At 42.5% G+C, this 16314-nt stretch overlaps 4 protein-coding genes across 4 annotated transcripts; 1 reads left to right on the forward strand and 3 right to left on the reverse strand.

The window, feature by feature from the left end:
- Positions 1-905: 905 nt before the first annotated feature.
- Positions 906-1472, forward strand: HO133_006149 (uncharacterized protein; the record flags this gene model as incomplete). The annotated part of the gene is made up of 2 exons (XM_037297050.1): positions 906-1048; positions 1103-1472. 2 exons carry the CDS (start codon positions 906-908, stop codon positions 1470-1472), a joined length of 513 nt encoding a protein of 170 aa, XP_037147624.1.
- A 2608-nt stretch (positions 1473-4080) lies between these two features.
- Positions 4081-5704, reverse strand: HO133_006150 (uncharacterized protein; the record flags this gene model as incomplete). The annotated part of the gene is made up of 6 exons (XM_037297051.1): positions 4081-4434; positions 4551-4717; positions 4872-5025; positions 5083-5118; positions 5257-5315; positions 5428-5704. The coding sequence occupies 6 exons, from the start codon at positions 5702-5704 to the stop codon at positions 4081-4083; spliced, it is 1047 nt and encodes a 348-aa protein (XP_037147625.1).
- A 280-nt stretch (positions 5705-5984) lies between these two features.
- Positions 5985-6624, reverse strand: HO133_006151 (uncharacterized protein; the record flags this gene model as incomplete). The annotated part of the gene is made up of 3 exons (XM_037297052.1): positions 5985-6139; positions 6330-6351; positions 6397-6624. 3 exons carry the CDS (start codon positions 6622-6624, stop codon positions 5985-5987), a joined length of 405 nt encoding a protein of 134 aa, XP_037147626.1.
- A 3406-nt stretch (positions 6625-10030) lies between these two features.
- HO133_006152 (uncharacterized protein) lies at positions 10031-10806 on the reverse strand (the record flags this gene model as incomplete). The annotated part of the gene is made up of 2 exons (XM_037297053.1): positions 10031-10426; positions 10453-10806. The coding sequence occupies 2 exons, from the start codon at positions 10804-10806 to the stop codon at positions 10031-10033; spliced, it is 750 nt and encodes a 249-aa protein (XP_037147627.1).
- Between the last annotated feature and the right edge of the window lie 5508 nt (positions 10807-16314).

Consider the following 16314-nt stretch of genomic DNA (forward strand, 5'->3'; position numbering starts at 1 on the left):
GCTGGTTGGTAGGCCCCGGCACGGTAGTTCTTGTGCGGTGGGTTCCATCAGCTAGTGTATCCGTGACAGTGACTTCCTCTGGTAGGTCGTCTGGAAACAGTGCTGATCCTTGTTCCACTACGTCCCATAGGCCGCAGTACTTCAGGGCACTCTTCATCTTCTTTGACCAAGGCTGGTAGTTTTCCTGCCCTTTGAGCTTTGGAAAATTCCAGATCTGAGTCAATGCAGCTGCGTGCATATTGAACGCCTGCGTAGCCATCTTGTATGGCTACCTGTTGAAGAAAGGATGAAAGAGTGGATAGAAAAATGTATGGTAAGAATGTGGGAATGTTCGTTTAACTCCCACAACACCAAATCATCAAATAGGTGGGTGTTCCTAGTTGACAGTGTAGAGACCACGGTAGCGGAATTCCGGGCTCATAACCTATTGGAAATGGTATGCACTCAATGGTCTCATATCAATGTAGAATGATTGTTCATTGTCATGTTCTATAAAGAAGTATGTAGTAAGGATGGAGGTGACTACCTATCTATGGTGTGAAGCCACGCTAAGGCTATTTGCCACCATAAGGCGTAGTCACAACACCTATTTGGAACTTAGTAGTGTGTAGAAATCCTGGCCTCCTATTGGCTGATTCCAACAAAAAACGATTTAAACTTGCAGCTCGTCCTGGCGCTTTTGTTCCGCCTCAAGGGTCCACATCTTGGTGGAGTTTCAAGCCTTCAATAAATTTCGTGTGCGAGTGGTGCGCTTGCTAAATGTTCCGCGAGCTGTCCGACCGATTCATCTAAGCGTGCCGAGCGCATAATCTCCTTATTTTTGTGGTGGAAATGTATCATATTATTCTAGTGTCTCTCTGTCTTGCAGATTTTCCTGACAGCGTCACCTTCGTCAGTTCGTCGCAATGGGGATCTACAAGAAAACAGATATTCTCGTCTTGTTTCAGCTGTATCTTCTTGGTCTTGCAGCTTTGGGTTCTAATATCATCATTCTTCCTAACCCAAACCTCACTTCTGTGTCGAATTGGACACTTCCGCAGCCTCTAGAGTACGCTCAATCTATTGGTAATGAAGTAAGCAGGACTGATTCCACATCGAGCAGCGTGTTGCCGTCAGACCCATTCTCATACAGAGTACCCCAGTCGTCGCAAGTCATCACCTTCTCCCGGTATTCGAGGACCCTCAAGCGCGAGGATGTACTAGCATGCTTGTTAGAAGCAGCGTTGGAAGTCATCAAGGAAATCAATCTCGACCACGACGGACCTATGGATACGGAGGAGATCCAGGCCAGCTCTGGCCACTCATTATTGATCCTTCACCCCAATCCGAGATTGACATGGAGAATGTGGGGGACAACGATAACTGGCATCAGCAACTTCTTGAACGATTTTGAGTTTGTGGATTGCGACTTCGAAGTTGAAATACTGGGGTACTCAGCTAATTTTGGGAGTGGCCTTTTGGTCTATTTTTGATCAGCAGTTCAGGCCAATCATACCTGGGTGAAATAGGAGCTTTCTGGAAGAATGGAATATGTTCCTTCCAGCTCGCTGATCAGTACATGTATGATCGAAGAATCCTGTCCTCAATCTGGTCCACATCGACGTTTAAGTGTTTGGTCTCGTACCTTTGCGCGTAGTCCGGTTTTTCGAATGCCTCGAAACAGAAACCTCTAGAGGCTTCTGTCCTTACGCGATAAACTCTCTTTATTTCAAAAAATCCATGGCTCTCCGCCATGTCCACCAAGTTTCCTCCCCCCTCTCCGTTGCTAGCAGGCTTCCCAATATCAGCATCTGCCTAGAAGCATAGAGTACGGTTCGCTTACCTCATCTCCGAGTTCACTCTGTCTTCTGTCTTCTGCCTTTAAACCTTTGCAATAAAATCATCTGTGACAAATATATCCACACATGCTAGCCACTCTGGACAGCAACCCAAGGGGTTGTATTCCCACTGAATCTCTCTATCTCTACGAATGTGAATGATCCTTTTCGGTTAATTCGTGGCAGATACACGCACCAACTTCTTCACGCCTTAGTAATACTCAAAGATTTCGGCGAGTTTGTGGTGAGAGGCTATTTCGATCCCTACGACGCTGCGAGACTGCATAGCATAATTAAGCAGTATGACGTTTGATGTTCGAACACACATCTTTACCTGCGCTTATTGGAAACGCGGAGACTTTCATGACACTCACCAGATCCTCGACCTGGCTAGGGCGACATCCTCAGATCTTTACAAGTGCACACAGAGTGACTTTGGCGTTTCCAGCGTAATGGAGATGGACTTGTTCTTACAGCTTGTCTGGATGGTAGGTCGTTTGGAGTCTGCTCACTTGTGGCTCAGACTCGCATGCAAGGCAAACATTCTTAGATCGAAACTTTGACAGAATCAATACCGTAATAGTCCTGAACAAAATACAATCATATTCCACCGTCACGGCCGAACAAGGGGCGGAGGCGTACCTTGTTAGAACCTTTGTCCGCATGGCGCCTAAACATCCCGCCTGCGATATCCTCGTAGATGTCACAGAAGCAGTCCAGCTCGATCAGAGTGGAACGGGGGTTTGGCTTCCGGGAAATCTGGAGGTCATGAAACCGCATCAGGTTGGAGCATTGAGAGTTATATACACTACAATTCTGTTTTGACACAGGGAGCTTGACGACTAACTTTGTTGAGCATGGCAATAAAGGCCGTCGTTGGAGGCTCTTACGAAGGACGACTTTGGATTGGAAGGGTAGTTGAGGCCAGGAAAAAATGACCTGGTAGGACGAATGGCGCAGAACAACCTGGGTAAATGATAGCGTGAGTTGAGTTTGCGAATCAAATATAGACTTGAGGTAACTATCCTCCGTGCTAAAGCGCTCTTGACGCACCCGCCCAGTATCAATAGAATGCGGAAAGTGGTCTCCTACAACATTTTTTAAATATCTGACGACCCTTCATGCCGGCCTCCAGCAATCTCAATCTCAACCTTCAATCTTCCCCTGACCCAAAATGCCCCCTTCTCCCTTCGCCACCTGCCTCAAAAGACTACAAACACTCCCGGCCAACCATTCACTGCAGAAGATCAGAACCACTGTCACAGTACTTCGTTTTGCATTGCTCTTGACGCGCAATACCTGGGCCTCCAGTAAGGTCGTTGAAGCGGCTAGCACCACTGCCGCTTGGACGCATGTCTGTTATCAATAACGGTACCGGACTGGTTTGAGTCAGGGACGAGAAGACTGGGCCTTGTTATGGTAAGGTTTCTAGGGCTTGAAAGTGGTTGAAGGGTTGATGGATCGTGTGTAAAATATTTCGCTGGTGTTCGAGGCCGTGATGGCGCAGCTGGACTCATAATCATAAATATCTCCACAAAAAGGACTGCCAGGGAGAAGACTAGGCGTACCTAGGCTTCCAGTATGGCGCTAGCGTCTGGGATTGATGTTAGTACTGCCGACCAAGGACGAGAAGGGTTCGCTTGAGCGTAGCCGCCAAAAGTTTGGGATTTTTTTTTAAATTAGAGCAATCTATCTGTGAACAAACATCTGGTAATCCCATCAAGCACCAGCGACAGTAGGCGGTGTTTGATAGTCAAGGCCCCACTAACCTTACTTTCCCCTTCCAGCTGGCCCGGGCTCAAGGCTGGACACTACCGAAGATGAAGGTTATGAGCTCACCAGGTCAGGAAAGGGAAGAATGAATTCGCCAAATCACCAACTTGCAAGGCCGAATATTCTCCATTATCATCAGATTAAATAAATGGACATATGTGAAACAAACAAAAGAAAAGCCAATGTACCAACCACCTCGTTGTATATATTTGAGAATCGGCGGCGACGGCGCGCTGAGCCCATATGTGAACAACACGTATGAAACCTGAAGGTGTACTAGCAGATCCGAAGGGAAGGGAATAAGAAAGAAATAGAGAAAACCTCCAAATGAGTGCCTGTGCGCAAAGCGCGTTCTCCCTGGATATGAGACCTCGCAAAATCCCGCTTTCCAACCCCCCAGAGCTGACTCTCAACATCTCACCCATGTGATCATCTTGCACACCCCGGGCTCATACTTAGAGCAAGCATTCCGGCTCCCTCTCCTACTTCATCACAACTCATTTAATTCAATAGTCTCAATAGTCCCATGCCTACGCTCCGCACCGCTTGAACCTGCCAACGCCAGACTGCCGCCCCTCTTAGGGTTCTCCGCATCCACCACGGTTCTGTTCCTCGCCGCCTGCACCAGCTGCGGGTTCTGTTCTTTCAAGAGCGCGAAGTTTTTCTCTGCTTCCCAGTTCCAGATGGAGTCAGAGGCAAAGACGAGGTTCATTTCTTCCAGAGTCCTTTGGTTTGTCTCTGGGTACAGGGCCCAGACCATGGGGATAGTGATGGCGTTGCAGATGCCGAAGATGTAAAGGGTCTTCTCGTTGATAGCGGCAAACATGACCGGACAAAGTAGTCCCTAGAGAACGATTAGTCACGGCGTAAAGAAAGGATCCCAAGGTCAGGATGATTATCCTAAGCTCCCTCCTTTCGAGTGAAAGCCTTGACGAGGGTGAAAGGGACCCAAAGACGTACCAGCCAGCCGTTACCAATACTCCACCCTACTACACCCCATGCATTACCCTTCGCGCGGATCTCCAGAGGGAAGATCTCGGCCGGGTAGAGCCACGGTACCGTCAACCAAGTCGCGCCGAAAATGGCGGTGAAGAGAAAGACAAAGAAGGTAGCTGCGATTCCAGAACCTAGCAAGCATTGGTGTTAGTACTGCTTCCTCTACGCAAAATCCAAACTTGAAAGACATATCTGGCAACCGTATAGCACCTCCTGCTGCCGGAACATCTCTGACCATTTGATTTCCAACACCAAAGAGGGAGGGTCAAGAAGTAATGTACGGACCAGTTTTGGTGGAGGACCCAATAGCTGCGTTTTGTCCGATGCGAGAAAGGCCGCCGACCAGGAAAGTGCAGATCCCCATGCCGACGGAGCCCCAGTAGAGGGTCCAACGGCGGCCAATCCGATCAAGCGTGAATACGCAGACGAGAGTGGAGAGCTGGAATGTTTGTCAGTGGTGTCGTTAGGAGTGCGCTGTGGGTATGAGACCACCGACCATGTAGGTAATATCATTGAGACCAGTAACCCACAGCTGGACCAGTCAGCATTGCCTGATGCTGATGGGAATATGCGCCTTGCAACATATCCGGAGAGGGAATATTTCCCAATTGATGGCTCGAAGCGAAGGATATAATTCGAAAAGGGAGACTTGGACTCTGAAAATACATACCTGGTCCTGAGGTGCTATACCAGCGATTGCAAATATCCTGGGGCCGTAGACAGTAATGCCTGAGCAGATTTGGATATCAGCGGGGCTTATTCAGCGCAAAAACCTGGGTTATAAGGCAGAGTTCAGGTAACAGAAGCGCAGTATGCTGTCCAAGCATTTCCTTCTACGTACCGGCGATTCCGATCCACTCTTGCATGATTTGTAGCCAGACCACGAGCTGGACCCGGCGACCGGTATGGAGTTTTCCAGATCCAATCCCAAAGAACATGTGGAAGTAGTTTTGTTGCTTGGCAGTCTTTCGCTCAAGTTCACAGATGTTGCGAATGTCTTGGAACTCTGCTTCGCTCTTTTCGGCCTCGTCGCCGCTTTCTCCGCGCAGTCGACCAAGAATATAGCGGGCTTCTTCTTCACGACCTACTTTGACTAACCAACGAGGGGATTCAGGCATGAGAAAGACGATTCCAAGGAGGAACAGGAGTGGTGCGATCTGAAACGCGATGGGAAAGCGCCAGATGAAATCAGATGTTCCGTCTACGTAGAACTGGAGTCAGCATTGATGAATATATTTCGGGCGTCGAAAGAGCTCTCTGCGGCCGAGGAACGTGATGTGAAAAGATCTAAGTCACACGTGGGATGAGAAAAGTCAAATTATACGTACCGCCATAGAAGGAGGTACCACTCAGATCTGTCAGTCGAAGGCATTACGAGAAGCATGAATGAGGTACACACTATTCAATCCAGTAGGCAACAACCACCCCAAATATGTTTAGTGTGAATTCGATAGCGACGAATTGACCTCGGGAGGTGTGCTCGGCAGTCTCGGTCGCCCAGACTGGAGTAATTGCGTTCAATATGCCAGTCCCAATACCATTGAATATGCGAGCTGCAAACTTTAGCCGTACGCAAACATTAATCTCGGTATTGTTACATACCACATATCATCCAGGTATAGTCTTGAGCAGAGCATTGAAGGCAAGCACCGACAATCGCCCAAGCGGCCGCCACAGCAATAGTATTAATGCGCCCAAATTTATCACCGATGTAGCCACCGAGGAAGGCGCCAAGAAGGGTACCTGGCAAGTAATACACAGCGACCTGAGATTATCAACATAAGCAAAATAGATGAGGCAAAACACCCACAATGCCTCCCTGAAGGGTAGGTTTGTCGATGATCACAGACTTGGTAACATCGTTCCAGTGGCCAAAGCTCATGATATCGACGTAGCTTCGGGCGGTGTTTACTCCTCCCATCACACCTTGATCATAGCCAAAGAAGAAAATAGAGAGAGCAGCAACGCAGTTGATGGCGATCAAAAGTGCTCGCTTCTCAAAGCGATGGACCAGGTTGAACTTTGAGATACGCTCCATGATATCAGTGATGAGTAAGGGTGGGGCAGATCTGATGTTTTGAAGGCTCTCAGATGGGGAAGTCTACCACAGTCTTCAGAGTAGCAATGAGGTTTTTACGACGTAGGTAAAATAAGAGAATGTCAAGGAACCCCTGATGTATGGCAAAGGGGAGCGCAGCCCACGGTTCTTATACAGCTTCGTTTCCATGACATGCCGTGCAGCATCACCGTTAAGTCAAATAGCAGACCATATGAGACTTGGAGACTGTTGAATCTGGGGCGGTGCCAAAGACCAGAGAGTTCCTCAGCGGCACGCTATCCCGAATTGAGGACGAACGTCTTCAGTATGTAGTTACGGCAGTCGCAACGAGAGTGGAGTCTGCAAGAATGAGATGGTATACTCGTACATAATCGTGTGGAGAAGGCAGGCTGTGCTTATCTCGCCTTCGCAACGACTTCCTCATTAAGACTGTCAGTTTGCGAAGAGGATGTAGAAGCGTAGTGCTGCCAGTGGTATGAACGTGCAAACGAACTTTGTGGAGCTATAAGACCGAGTTGCACAGAAAGCACGGGCCAGAAGGCTGAGCGACGTGGTGTTGCGGAGAAAGTTATTCGATCCCTCTGGACGAATGACAGGCGTGACGGAATTGTTGCCTAGGTACTTTCTGATTTGCTCTGGGCGCGTAATTCGGCCTCCATAGGCGTCAAGAAAGGGTGATCCGCTAAAAGAGATCTAGAAGGACGCTAGAAGGACGCTAACAGGATGTTGTCGTCCTCGCGTTGCCGATCTGCAGATCCCCCAATATTTCAATCCGTGTCACTTTCTCATTCTCCACTTGGTTCATCTTTCTGTCCTATTAATCTCCTGGAAAAAGACGTACCGAGGCTGTGCTAGAAGGATCTTTAGCAAGCGGAAAGGCGCATCTTGAGAAAGTGATTCTCCAATATCCTCAAGCCGTTGGTTCTTAGTGAGCTCGCTGCTCCACGGAGTCTCGATGTCATCTTAGTGCAGTTTTTCTCATTCTCCAAAGTCAGGAGACCCTGGGCGGATGAAGCAGTCCAGAATGATGCAGCTATGCACTAGAGTAAATTGGCCCTGTCTCAAAGCAACCGGTATTTGCTGGATAGGAAGCAGCTTAATATGCTCAGCCCCGCCGTCTGCAGGCCGTGAAACCATATGGTCTGCAACCTTTATGTCACAGTTAAAACAAAACGGCCGGCGAGAAAGGTTCCGACTCTGCCCCTAATCTCTCACCGGCGCGGTAGACGAAGTTGACCGTTCCGCATGCCTTAGCATTTCTTCTGATGAGGCACTGGGGCAGTGAAGCCTCCTCGGCCGCTTTCCGTACCAGGCATTAGAAAGGCGCCGCTCAACTCAGAAGGCTGCTGGTAATGGTAACATCGGAAATTTTGGGAAATCTGCGCTTCGTCCTGGCCCCTGGAGACATCCAGAAGCCTACGTGTGACTTCCTCGTCGGTACCCTCTTGGTACCCAACAAGTGACCTGCGTACGCAGCTATGCCCAAATAGCGGAAGCCGCACGCTCTGCGTTGGCCATGAGCTCCTGATTTGGGCCGTACACGGGACACAACTCGCCAGCCCAGCCTTGCGATATTCGCAATGCCAAACCCTCTCTTTCTCTTGGTCCAGTGTCTCATGTATCTAGTCGTTTCGCTTCCTCAACTCTTTGCCCAATAGCAGCACGACCTTCTTCTGATGTCTCCGGGTGACCACAATGATACTGTGACTGAACAGTCAAGAACAAAAAGCCAAACGAGCTGTCAAAGACCTGACTAAGGACCTATAGGGCGCTTTTCCGTTTCGTCAGCTTGTCACTGACCGATCGCAGGCATGGATAAGTTCTAGCCTGTCCTTCATGATGGCTTTGAGATTCACAATAATGGCATGGGCGGATAGACATGATTTTAATTAATCCAGATTCAACGGGCGAGGTTCTCCGAGCATCTTTGTACCATGTTTCCGCTATCTTTTGGCCTTATCATTCACTCACTGACTCGACAATCGTTCTACTAGATCTTAGAAAGACTCCAATGAATTAATATATCTTCGTCTCGGTGCCCTGACAGTGAATTGCTCCTCCTTCTACCTTTCCACATATGCAGCCTTTACGACACTTATCACTGGTCACGAGAGTTCCTCGTCAACAGACGTCTGGACAGCATGCGCTGATTCGGCGCTCAAGACCAATCCAAAGGCCCAGTCTGGCAAAAGAAGAAGCTCTGAGCGTAGACTCATCATCCTCGATGCAATCTTCGTGCAGCCCTGAGCACAAGGCCCATCCGTCTGGTCAACACGGTAACTTCGGGAGAGGATGTCAGAAGTGGGAACCATGTCATGATACGGCGTCCAGCTGATGCTCGGGCCGTTGGGATGCCTTCAAAAAGCCTTTGGTAAATTCTATATCCGCATCGCCCTTAGCGAGAACCTCCTTCCCACGTTCAAGGCCCCGGAAGCATTCAGCTGTCCCACTGAAGAATGCTTTGTTGGTTAAAAATATCCGATCCATTAGTGGATTAGTGTCTTCGACCCTAGATATGGACCTCCTCCAGATTAGGCATTCCACTCAGTTGCCATACCAAGTTGCGGTTCACGGACTTTATGGTCAACATCTTCTCTCATTTCTGCCACACTTCACAATTCTCAGATTGATCAACCTCCACTCCGCACCGCTTGAAGCTAGATTCCTTTGGAAGCTTCATGCTCCGTCCAAATAGGGATCTAAATGCCATCGGGCAGGCGCAATGACGATCAAACTGCTGTAGATGACGGAGGTAGATTAGCGTTTGCCTTGGTAATTTGTGTGAAAAATAGCTGGGTTAAAGAGAAACTCTGATACATTGCCTGTGAGCTCTTCGAGAGGACGACTTGGTTTTACCATGTGAGAACAACCTTGGTTCAAGAGCTCTCCGGGAAGGTCAATCAAGCGAGAACCTTCACGGGATTGCATTTAGAACTCTCTTTCTGGCACTACTTACGTTTGAACACGCATGGAAGAGTAGCAAAGTTACCTGGAGTATGTTGCGGCGTGAGGTGGACAAGCCTCACGTGCACGAAGTTCGCCTTTTCGGCCATGAGCTTTCAACTTGTCCAGCCTACTGTTTCACAGCATTCTTGCCTTGATAATGGTATTGCATGACCATGGTCAGTACGGTGTCATCTCATCTCTCTCCCCTTCATACCCCTCAAGTCCAATACACCCCCGTCTTAGCTCTCTCCCCTACATGCCTCCTCCAAAGATCAATTAGTCATGGCACTCCTCGGCCGCAAAGCCTCAGCATGCTCCGCCAAGAGCCTCGTCGAATCGCTATCCGACAATACCCCAGCCGTTCACACAAGTTCATATGGACCAATTTTCATCTGCCGAAGACAGCCCGAACACACCATTGCATTCGAATCCTTCTTCGTCAGCCACCATCCCACAACCAACAGTAAATCATCCAGAGAGTCTGCAGAAACACCAGATCATTGACCAAGATGGTGACAATGGGGTATCCTGCGCCTTTTATCTGCGGGATTTGGCACGTATACTCGGAGTATAAGGTCGCATTTTTCAGCCCCAAATGACCCGTACTGTTTCCAGTGATGCTTAAGGTATTATAAGCGACACTTGCGAGAACAGGCGGCTGTCCGAGGGAGTTGATCCTGTAGCTGTCCACGCCATCAGGTGAGCTGTTCACGTAGAACGGTGCCGCTAGATAGTACTGAAGCGCGTCTGGGTCTGTCAGAACGTTGGACCCGTTCGTCTGCCCCATATCAAGCATCACCATTGAGTAAAAAGCCTTGGCAAATCCATCGATCTGCTGTGGAAGATATGGTTAGGTCTGACTATTATTCCAATTCGAAGCGGATCTAACTTGAGATGGTCATCATCTGAACTCAGCCAGTGGACGGTTCCATTGCTCATGCCAAATGATCCCACGTAGGATATGAAATCTATGTCCTTGATGTTAGCCGTGAGATCGAAGTTGATGGTAACATCACCCCAATGAAAAGTTGACTGAGGGTCTTGCATATGCGCCATCTGAGCCCGTATACCTTGGAACCATATCGAAAGCAGCATCGCTCCCCACCAAATGCTTGCCTGATTCCAAGAGTCGAGCTGGATAAAGGCGTCAAATTCGTTCGGGAAAGATTCGTACGCGGTCGTGATATTGATATTATAGGGGGGTTTGCCATTCATGATATTGCATGTGGTGGAAGCTGTCGCGGTGGTTTGAATAGAGGTTAATCACTGGCAGGCCAGTCCAGCACTACATGTATCTGCTCGTCACATCCTTATCCGGATTTGGCGGACCTGACAATCAGCCAAATCGTAGGGAATCTATCGCATGTTCCATTTGAGTACTGTGCTCCACATTCATTCTGCACGGTGTGGAAAAGGGCCTGATTCGAAGTGAAGAATTCTAGATGAGTGTGAGTATGAAGCGGTATCTCCTAGGGAAAGCGTTACCTGTCCCGACAGCGAGACTTTGAGGTTGACACGTGGTCCCGAACTGCGAATGGATCAGATTGGTATTTCCATGTCAGTGGATGTGTAGTTGACCTTATTGGTCCAGAACCATGGAGGCTTTTGAGCCCAAATGTTTTGCTTGAGTGTAATATTAGGCTGTGCGGTATTGATGGTGCTCCACATGATTAGTGCTTGGCTGGGACAATGTGGTAGAGAATATTACATCAGGTCGTAGCCATTTGTTGCAAGATTCATGACCGAGAAAACGGCTGTGAAAATTACCTCCAACCACAGCGACCCACGTAAGCCAAGGGAAGAAAAGGGTAAGGCCGTGTCAAATTGTATTCAAAATACGAGGTGTCCATTGTGAGATAGTAAAACCAAATGAGCATTGGCACAGGCGATATGGGGAATTCACATTATCGAACATGGCGAATGACGTACTAGTACGTGCATATATAGAGAGCTGCACCTCAGCCGCGCGATCATCTTGCTGCCATTGCACTAAGCGCTTACTCGTAGAGTCGTGCGGCCGAAACTCCATCTTCGTGGCACGGACAGTAGAGGCCGCCTTTGCCGGGTTACAGCTCGGCAGGGGTGAGTAGATGCTATATATATGCACCTCGTCCGAGATAAAAGGAATACACTCAGCATATGCTAACATCTCATCAGGGGTGAAAAAATAATTATTTAATCTAGCGGTTTTCGTATACGAAATAATCTCTAATATATAGAACGAGTAAAGGCCTATGAATTAAATTTATAATCATTTTTTTGATTAAGGCTATCGAGTAAGTAGATAAGCGATCTTTAATAAGCGAACTTTGATAAGCGATATTTGAATTCCTTATACTTTAATAATTATAAGACTAAATTTTAGAATTCTTAAAAATTTAAAAAGCGTAAATAGCGCTTTAAAGATTAAAAAAAAAATCTTAAAATTTTAATAGAAAATAAAAAAGTAATTCTATATATTAATAATATATATTTATTTTTTTAATAAAAAAGGCGTAGAAGGGCGAGATTTTAATAATTATAGATATTAATTTATTTATTCGCGATAAGTTAGTCGATTTAATTAAAAAGCGTAGCGAACTCGAATTAATAATTAACTACATATATAAATTCAAGATTTTTAAACTTAGTTCTATATTAATCTTTTATATATACTAATATATAATATTAATATTAAGTATATATAGATTATTTAATAATATATCTATTAAAATTTAATCTTAACGTATTAAAGATTTAAAAAGAATTAATCTAATTTTTTTTTAAATAATATTAATAATATCTAGTAATTAAAAATTAAGAAATCTATAGTATAAATCTATAGTATATATTTAATATATATTATAAATCGAATATAATAATTATAATTTTCTTAATTCGACTTAAATTCAATCGAGGTAAAACGAATATATTTAATATATACTATAAGTTTATTCGAGATAAAGTAAGTATATATCGAAGCTTTATCTCTATCGAGCTATAATTCGAAGCTAGACTTATAGCTCGATAGAGGTAAAAAAAAGTTCGATAGAGATAAGTAGATACTATATATATATATCTCGTTTAAAGTAAAAGAAATATATTTAATATATACTAATATCTTATCGAGAATAAAAAAAAATTATTAAATCTAGCGATTTTTATATATATGAAATAATCTCTAATATATAGAATATATAATATTAATAATATCTAGTAATTAAAAATTAAGAAATCTATAGTAAAAATAATAATAATAAATCTATAGTATATAGTTAATATATACTATAGATCGATTAAAATAGCTATAATTTTCTCGACTTAATTTAAATTTAATCGAGATAAAATGAATATATTTAGTATATACTATAAGTTTATTTAAGATAAAGTAAATATATATCGAAGCTTTACTTCTATTAAACTTTTTCTTATCTCTATCGAGCTATAACTCGAAGCTATAATATATACTCGCTTTATCTCGAATAAACTTACGTTAAGTCGAAAATAATATCGATACTTTAGAGAGAGAATAACGTATATATTAAGTATATACTATTATAAATTAAAGACTTCTTAATTATTAAATAATTAATATCGTAAATAGCTAATAAAATAGTATAGATAATTTAATAAATTATATAATTTTTATAAAAGATATATATATGCTAAGTATCAGCATCGTATATTCTATATATAAGAGAATTATCTTACATAGATAAAAATCGCTAGACTGATTTTTTTTTTCACCCCCGATGAGGTGTTGGTATATGCTGAGTGTATTCCTTTCATCTCGGACGAGGTGCATATACTTAGCATCTACTCACCCCTGCCGAACTTTTTTTCACCCCTGGCATATAGGTCTAAGCGCCTTGTCCAGGGAGCCCTCCGGGCTTGGCGTTATCCGACAGCTGGACCCTTTTCTTGGGCAGGTGCAGAACTTTTGGTGCAGACCTCCGTAGTAGCTCGACAATGCCGAATTCTCCATCACTGGCCCAAGTCTCGATCTATGAGCAAGGCGTGCAGGAGACGAGGCACACATGAGGTGGGGCCAAGAAGAAGAGGGTTCGAGCACTGCAAATATGTGCTGGGGCGCGGAGCTACCCAGTAGTGGAAAACTTGCCGAGGATATAAGAAGACTAAGAAGATTAAGAAGGTTACTATTATATAGTATTAATTCTATTAAAGGGAGACCCCCTAAACCCCCCTACCCTTCGGGGGCTCTTCGGGGGCTCTTCGAAAGCTCTTCGAGAGCCCTCCGAGAGCTTCTATTAAAGGGGCCATCCTCGTAAGCTCGAGATTATTTATATAAAGTTTATTTTAAAATCGATATAAGATCGTTTAGTTCGTTAAGATTATAACTATAATTTCTTTAAAAAAATTTCTTATAACGATTATTAATTATAAATCGAAGTTACTTATAAATAGCTTTAAGATCTTTATATTAAATTACTATATATAACGAAATCTCGAAATTAAATTAATTCTTAATTTAAGACTAATTAATCGCTATATACTTATCTTTTATAATATAAAATATATACTCTAAGATATCTTATAATTCGATATTAATAGATTCTTATAAGAATTACTCTTTTTAAAAATATATTTAATATATAAGATTATTATATAAATTCTCGATAATCTCTTATTAAAGATAAATTTTTAATTTTTAATTTTTTTATAAGCGCGTTTTAAAATATCGAGATCTTAATTTTTTTATAAATATAGAATATAAAGCGTTTAATATTAAGATTTAAAATATCGAGCTTAAAGATATTTATTTATATCTTAATAATATATATAAAATTAATATCTTCGAAAATAATTTAAAAAAGATTTTAAGATATTATAGATTAAGATTAAGATTATAATATAATATTATATAAAGATAATTAATATTACTATCGACTTTAAGCTTTTCTTTAAAATTATAATTAAATTTAAAAATATAATTATAAGAGAGTACGCTCGATATTTTATTATTAATAATTCTTTTAATATCGATTTATAATATATCGAGCTATTAGTATATATAATAGAATAAAATAAAATTAAGCTTAAAAATCTTAAATTTATATATATAGTTAATTATAAATTTAAATTCGCTACGCTTTTTAATTAAATCGACTAAGTTATTATAGATAAATAAATTAGTATTTATAATTATCAAAATCTCCCTCTTCTACGTCTCCCTTTTTAAAAAAATAGATATATATTATTAATATATAGAATAACCTTTTTATTTTCTATTAAATTTTAAAGATTTTTTTTTAAAATTATAGAACGAAATATGGGCTTTTAGATAAAAAAAGAATTTCTAAATTTAGTCTCATAATTATTAAAGCGTAAGAAATTCAAATATTACTTATCAAAGTTCGCTTACTAAAGATTACTTATTAAATTTACTCGATAGCCCTAATTAAAAAAAAATTATTATAAGCGTACTCTTAATATATTATTTAGCCCTATAACCTAGTATCTTAACGAAGATATCTTCTATTATATTATATCTTCTTTTCACCTATATAGTTCGATAGCCTTATTATTCTTAATCTATCTCACTTATACTAATATCGTATCTATGCTAATTCTAATATTATAATAAGACTTCTTCGTATTCCTCGACGAAGAGAAATGTAATTCGAGCATACTCCATTCGAATTAGCGGACGAATTTAAAGAAATACGTTAATAGAGACTTTGTTAAGATACTAAGTTAAGGTGTTAAGATATTAAGTTAAGATATTAAGATACGAATTTAAGATATTATATCTCTAGATAAGCTTACTAGACGGGTAACTCGATTTCATAGCGAATCGAACTCGCTAAAACTGTGAGCGAGGGATAAATAAGGTATAGAGACTATTCGTACGACTAGCGAATTGATAATAGAAAGAAATCGTTATAAACTTCATACTAATAGTAAGTCTGCTATAATGATAGTAAACGTATAACCTCTTTACTAAGTATGTCGATTATATATTATAATAAGTCTACTATAATAACGACGGGAATAGACCCGATAATACGATTACGTTCGATCTCTTTACTAAGTATGTTAATAATATATATAGTAAGCTTGTTATCAAATGGCATTTAACACATTCGATTCTTATTATCTATCTTATCTATTAAACTCTATAACAGAGGATGGAATAAAGGATGGATTTTTGATGATAAGAGTATGGGAGATATAGGGTAAATCTATAGTGAAGCTCCCAGGCCAGGTTGCTAATAGGTGTTGGAGGATGATAAGAGTATGTAGCATAAGTCATACATAGAGGGCCATCCGAACATTAATTTTTTCCAAGTCCTACAGTGGTAGCCCAACAGGGCTGACTGGAGAACTTTGCGGAGAATCATTAATTTCTCCACTGTAGGACTTAGAAAGATTTAAGTTCGGATGACCCTCTATGCATGACTTATGCTACATACTCTTACATGCATGCGTTGGATTTTCTTCAGTTCTATCGATGGACTTGATAACAAGAGTATGGGAGACGCAGGGCAAATCTATAGTGAAGCTCCTAGGCTAGGTTGCTAGCAGGTGTTAAAGACGAAAAAAGTGGATATGGTAAGAAGACTGGATAAGGAGAAGAACTCGGAGAATCTTGCTGTACGCAGGTAAGATATGATTAATATCTCTAGGATCTCTGAAGGACAATGCAGGCATGGATGGCACAGTCGAGACCAGTATGCGATCCGGCAAAACCTCGGATATGGTGTTTTTGAACGAATTGAAACC

Source organism: Letharia lupina (genome assembly GCF_014066315.1).
Source record: "Letharia lupina isolate WasteWater1 chromosome Unknown contig_23, whole genome shotgun sequence".
NCBI classification, from domain to species: Eukaryota; Fungi; Ascomycota; class Lecanoromycetes; order Lecanorales; family Parmeliaceae; genus Letharia; species Letharia lupina.